At 56.9% G+C, this 6146-nt stretch overlaps 1 protein-coding gene across 2 annotated transcripts; it reads right to left on the reverse strand.

The window, feature by feature from the left end:
* Window positions 1-298: 298 nt before the first annotated feature.
* Window positions 299-5093, reverse strand: LOC144379622 (GTPase IMAP family member 1-like). 2 transcript variants are annotated; one of them, XM_078059720.1, is made up of 3 exons: window positions 4943-5093; window positions 2561-2607; window positions 299-1561 (listed from the first exon to the last, which is right to left on the reverse strand). In XM_078059720.1, exons 2-3 carry the CDS (start codon window positions 2601-2603, stop codon window positions 693-695), a joined length of 912 nt encoding a protein of 303 aa, XP_077915846.1. In that variant the 5' UTR covers window positions 2604-2607; window positions 4943-5093; the 3' UTR covers window positions 299-692. The 2 variants fall into 2 exon arrangements, with proteins under 2 accessions (XP_077915846.1, XP_077915847.1); XM_078059721.1 differs by lacking the exon at window positions 4943-5093 and adding an exon at window positions 3465-4936.
* Between the last annotated feature and the right edge of the window lie 1053 nt (window positions 5094-6146).

Here is a 6146-nt window from a genome sequence, read left to right on the forward strand (position 1 = left end):
GTGACTCTCTGCAGGGTCTCAGTGGCCCCTAAGGAACCCGTCTGCCTTCAAGCTGCTGAGGAGTGGGAATGGCCCTGCCCAGGGAGACATCGCCTGGCTGGTAGATGGACAGTTTTATCCCAATGTATTCTGTTCTTCTGATCACATGCCTGAATGTGTGTGGGTGTGTTTGCACCGGGGTGTATGGTCTTTGCAGACTGGGTTAGGAATGACAAGAGTTAGTGTCTGTTCAACAGGAATATAAGGCAGAACAAACATCTACCATCTAAAGGAAATACCGATTTCCTTTAACACAATGTGATTGTTTCCAATATTTATTCAACTCAGATTGAACTCAAATAAACGAGGATGGACTGAGGTTCTGCTCTGTGTTGGCTCTCCCCCTCGGGCTTCGGGGGACCACGAGACATGAGGGCAAAGACAGCAGGGAAGACAATCCAATGACAGGGAAAGGCAGCCTGAGGTCAGGGAAAACAGACAAAAGCAACTCCGGTTGTTTGGCTTCAGTGAGAGGAGAGCGCAGGGAGGGCCACGTCCCAGGGGAAGGTTTTGCGGGAGCCCGGCCGTGGCGGGACGCTGCCTGGCCGATCCCCGCCAGGGAAGGAGGAAAGAAGAGCCTGTGGGCCCCGCAGGCACACCGCACGAGCGGCGCAGCGACCCTCAGCCGAAGGGCCCGAGTCCTCCTTGGACCGTCAGTCGGGACTGAGCTCCCGCAAGGCCTGCGGTCTGAGGCGCCAGAGCAGCAGGCCGAGCAGCAGCGCGCCCCCGAGCAGCACGAGCGCCCGCCGCCCCCCGCGCGCCGCCGCCTCCAGCCAGCGCCGCCCCCGCCCCCGCCCCCGCCCCGGGCCGCCGGCCGCCAGCAGCTGCGCCACCCGCCGGAGCCTGAGGTCGGGGGGCGCGTGGCGCAGGGCCTCGGCCAGGCCGTACACGGCGTTGGTGAAGGGCGCGCCCGCGTGCTCCCGCGCCAGCCGCTCCACCAGCGCCAGCAGCTCCTCCACCTGCGCGTCGCGCGCCGCGCCCGCCTCCCGGTTGCTCAGGGCGCACACGCGGCCGCCGCACTCGGCCACCAGGGCCCGCAGCGCGCGGTTGTCGGTGTCGCGCACGTAGTCGTGCAGCGAGGCCCCGTCCAGGTCCTCCGCGCGGGTGAAGACGAGCACGGCCCGCGCCAGGACGCCGGCCCCGAAGAGCTGGCGGACGCCGCGCACGGCCTGCTCGTCCTGGGCGGTGAAGCGGCCCAGCTGGGTGACCAGCAGCAGCGCGTGCGGCCCGGGCGCCGACAGCAGGTAGCAGCGGCCCCGCTCGGCGCAGTCCGGGTCGGCGCGGCGGCCGTCGGCGCTGAAGAGGTCCGGGGTGTCGGTGACGTCGACGCGCCAGCGGGCCCAGCGGCGGCTCCCCAGGGCGCAGGTCCTGGTCACCGGCGTGGACGCGAGCCTGGACGGGAAGCGCCTGTGGCCCAGGATGCTGTTGCCCGTGGCGCTCTTGCCCGCGCCGGTCTTGCCGGCCAGGACGAGCCTGAGCCGGGGCTCGTGCGCGGGCGGCGCGTCGTCCGGGTCCTCGGGACCTGTGAGGGCACAGTAGGCGTGGGCTGCCCGCCTCGGACCCGCGTCCCGCTCCCGCGGGCCCCGGGGGCGCCTGTGGAACACGGCAGAGCACCAGGCCTGGGGCTTCTGCTGGTCCCAGCGAGCCCTTCCTCGGGGGTCTGGTCAGAGCTCGTTGCGCCCCGGGGCGTCTGTGCCCCTGTCTCTTCGGTCTTTGGCCTCAGCACCGGCCCCTGTCCCCGCTGCAGCAGCTGGAGCGCATGTCCCTGGAGGGCACCCGTCCGTGACGGCAGGCCCGGACCCCGCGGACGTGATCTCCGGGCCCGCACGCGCTGCAGACCTGTTGCTGCCCGACGCCTGCCCTGGCCTCCGGGCTGCTGGTCCCAGGCGCCGTCCCAGCGTCGCAGCCAGGAGAGGCGGGAGGGCACGGAGGCCCGGGAGTGAAGGGCTGGCTGCCGTCCCGGCCACCGCGCGTTGGAATCACAGCCCCGGCTGTGCCCGCCGTGTAACCGTGGGGAAGTTGCCCCATCGGAGTGTTAAACCTCTTCTGCAGGGATGGGAGTGGTGACAGAGAGTTGTTTCTCCCGGGGTTGCTCGGAGGATTAGGGGAGCTGGTCTCTTTCCTTCTTCCCTCCTTCCCTCTTCCCCTCCTCCTCCCTAGCTCTTACACCTGCTGCCGGGAAGATACCTGTTAAGCCCCCATCCTTGTTCTCTAGCGCATTCTACCTGGTAAATCGTGTTCCCTCTCATTCCCTCCACCTCCGCTTCGGTGGGGGTCAGAGTAGATTTCTTATCCTCGGTTTAGCCTCTGGGTTGGGAGGCACAGACTAGTCAAAGCACTTAATATCTCACAGTAGGGCAGGGGCAGAGATGCAGCACAAAGGCAAATCTGGGCTCTTGCTGTTTCAGCCCAGCATGGAGACACCTCTGGGATTTGTGTCCGTTCCGTCTTGACTTAGCGCATCCCCTTGTTCCCCAGAGCTGACACCTGAGGCCAGTACACACCGCGAGGAAATTCTTACCATAGGCATTTTCTTCATCCCTTGCCATCTTCCGTCCTCCCATTTGCCTGAAAGAGCCCCAAACACAATTTGTTCATTCATTCATTCATTCATTCATTCATTCATCAAATAGGTATAACTACCTATGTGGGTCAGGCAAGGTCCAAAACGCTGGTGGCACGCCAGTGAAAAGGTCCAGGCTCCTGCCTTCCCCTGACATCAGCATATAGGGAAGAACCCTGGAAGGACCTGGCTGGCGTTGGAACGATACCGGGAGAACATTTGGTGACTTTTCAGGGACCCCGAATGCAAAAAGCAGAGGGCAGATGATAGCAGGTCCTCTGTGTCAGAGGTGAGCTTTAGATGCTAATGTTTTCCCAGGTGGTTCTGTGTCAGTGACGTGAGCTGTAGGCTCTGAGTTTTCCCAGGAGGTTCCACAGCCAGGGGAGACCGGAAAACCCTGAGAATCCAAAAATTTGCTCAGTGACTTAGGAACCACCTTAGGGCAGTTGGCCTGGGGCAAAAACAAGAAGAGAGTTTGCATTTTGTTTTTGGAAATTGGAAAGAAAACATCCCTGCCGAGCTAATCTGAAGAGCCTGTGATCTGCTCTCAGAAAACCGAATAACTGGGCTTGTGTCATTTGTCTAAGTTTGATCTGTGTGCCTGGGGAGACCGGCCACTGCCCTCCAGCTCCTGATGGTCTTGCCCCAAATCTGAGGCCTCTCAGAGTAAGTGATTATACCCAATGCTGACAAGGTTTAATACAGTGAAACACTTCGTGCTGACGTTTGTCTGAGCACCTGAGAGCCAGGACACAGGCGCGCAGCCCGTCCTCCGTCCGCCTCCCCAGCCCCGTTTCCCGCTCGCCCCCTACTCGGTCAGCTGCCCCGCAGAGAGCGGGTTTCAGCACCTTTCCTTTCCCACCTGTGTGCTTGCTCCTCTGACCACTGATTCTCTCCCACGTGTCTGAGTCCTGTCTCTGCCTCACCATCCACTTCATGTCTACCTCCTCATGGCGACACCTGCTGACTGTGCGTGACTGTGTTCTGTCCTGTGGGCACCACATGAGGAAACGCAGAGGGAGGGGCTGCTGGATAACTTGTCTCTGGCCGGAGGACTCAGGTGACAGGTTTGCCTGGTACTCAGTCCAAAGTGTTTTGTGTTTCTGCAGTAACACCCCTGCCACCCCCCCAAAGCCCTCAGTAAAGGTCACCCCACAGGCCTTAGGTGATGAGTGATCTTGTGCATACAAATCAGCAAACTCCCATAACTGACCCCAGAGCAGAAGTGAAGAAACAGCCAGAAGATTCAGTGCAAAGAATAAGCATTTAGCTAAAGCCAGAAGTCCTTGTCCATGCTGGAAATGAGAGATTGTGCTATAGAATATTCACAGAACTCCTGGGCCCTTTGGAACCTCCCACAGGGTTTGGATTGGGATTTGGAGAGTTCCTCCAGAGTTTTTGAGAGCTGAAATCCGGGGTTACAAAGGTGTGTAGTCATTGAAGAATGTAAAACATGGAGACTCCCGTTATCTTAAATGGGATTGTAGATGATTTATCTAGTCCGGTGCTTCTGAACCTGCTATCTTTTGGAAATATCTAAGGATTCTTTAAAATATATCTATTTCTTTGACATTTGGATTCACAGATCTGTACTTAAAAAAACAAAACAAAAAAAGGTATGTCTCGCCCCACCCCCCAAGTGATTCTAATGCCTTTGGTGGGTGCTCTGAGTTTCTGAGCCATTCACTCCATCCAAGCCCTTCATTTCCAGTGGGGATGAGGGTATGAAGCGGGCTCACAGCCCACGGAGCCCTGGGCGGCTGGGGCTGGGGGGAGAGAAGTGTAAGGGCACGTGTAGGGCAAGGGTTAGAAGATGGTGTTCGTCATGGTCGCTGGCTCCTGCTAGTCCCTGTCGCACACAGGGCTGAGGAGGTGGAGTGTTTGAGGAGGATCCAGCTCACAGACATAATTTTCGCTTTGTACCACAATCTGAGGGTAGACTGGCTTCTTTTTCCTCAGAAATATCTTTCGGCTTTGCTGCATCTGCCCTCGGGGAGTGCCTGCCGGCTTCCCCAGTGTGCTCTGCTCCTGCAGTCCTTCTAGCAAACACCTTCATTACTAGTCGGGGAGTAAGGAAGGGGAAAAGATTTAGTCCCAGATAGGAGTGTGTGCAGGCCACGGCTGGAGAAGATGCTTAGCACTTCTTCTGAACTTACTTTGTTTGAAAGTCAGAGCATCCTTCCAAGCCTGGAAGTGTGAAGTGTGAAGTTACCCCTTCCAGACCCCGCTCCCCTTCCTCAAAGGTAGTAGAAGGCAGGTGCTCGCTCAGTGAGCTCACACAGGCCCCCAAGTCCTCACAGCTCCCACTCCCCAGGCGACCCCCTTGCCCTGTGGGCTCACCTTTCCCGCAGCAGTGGTGACAGGCTCTGAAGGTGGCGGAGAGGCCCCTGGCCTAGTGCTTTGCCTTTGGCTGTGAGCGCAGAAGGCTGCCCCTCCCAGCATGGGGAGGAAGTGTCCTAGCCTCTCAGAGCTCAGAGCCCCGGAGGGAGGGTGACAATTTAAAGGGACAGGACCATGGCCAGCCTTTCCGATGGAAAACCCAACCCCTGGTTTGGACTGTGGCGATGTTTTCCAAAGGTCCCTGTGACCCCCCCCACCTTATCCCCAGTACGGGCTGTAACCTCAGAGAAGAGCAGTTGAGGTTTCTGAGGCCTGTTTCAGTTCCAACCTCTGCCCAATCTTACCTCCAGTTGCCTTTTTTTTTTTTTTTTTTTTTTTTTTGGTGTTTTCCTATGAAATGGCCTCTTGAGAGTCTCCTTCCCTCGACTGGACATCAGGTTGGACAGGGTCACCAGCATGGTCCTGTCTGCCAGTCCCGTCATTCTTAAAGGAAAGGAAGACTTTTCCAGTCATTAAAGATCAGACAGCAGGAAGAGGAAGGAGATCTTTCATACGAGGCTTAGTCTAGCCTCAGTTGGTCTCTCTGACCCGAGTTTCTGTTTCTTCTCTCAGGAGGGTCATGAGAGAGGTGAGTAAATAGCCAGCCGTTGTGTGGAGAGAAGGGTGCAACAGCATATGGCGGTATGGGCCCCGGACCTGGCTAGGTCATTAATGCACTCTGTGATCCTGCCTAACTCACTTAAACTTTCTGGAGTTAACTTCATCTGAAGCTAATTGGTTGGGGTCTGATTTTTACCCATTCTTGCTAGCTTATTCTCTCTAGTGAGGAGCGCCAACCCACTACCCTCCACTGGTCCCCCCCGCCCCCGCCGGGCCGGCTTTGTTGAGATATAATTGAATTGTAACACTGTGTAAGTTTAAAGGGCACTAATGTGTTGATTTGATACACTTATATATTGCAAAATGCTTACCGCTGTAGTATTTATTAAATAACACCTGCATCACATCACATCATTGCCATTGCTTTTTTTTTTTTTTAGTGACAACATTTAAGATCAACTATTCTCTTAGCAACTTTTAACGTATGATCCAGTAGTATTAACTCTAACCACTGTGCTGCGCGTTACACCCCCAGAACTTGCTCATCTTATAACTGGAACTCTCTACTCTTTGACCAATGTCTCCCCATTTCCCTTCCTCCAGC

This window comes from Halichoerus grypus, chromosome 12 (genome assembly GCF_964656455.1).
Source record: "Halichoerus grypus chromosome 12, mHalGry1.hap1.1, whole genome shotgun sequence".
NCBI classification, from domain to species: Eukaryota; Metazoa; Chordata; class Mammalia; order Carnivora; family Phocidae; genus Halichoerus; species Halichoerus grypus.

Excerpts from the sequence above, each read along its gene's own strand:
- LOC144379622 (XM_078059720.1), bottom strand. The coding sequence starts at position 2,603 with ATGGGAGGACGGAAGATGGCAAGGGATGAAGAAAATGCCTATG. Across the intron at positions 1,562-2,560 it reads GGATGAAGAAAATGCCTATG|GTCCCGAGGACCCGGACGAC; the intron begins GTAAGAATTTCC and ends GTGCCCTCACAG.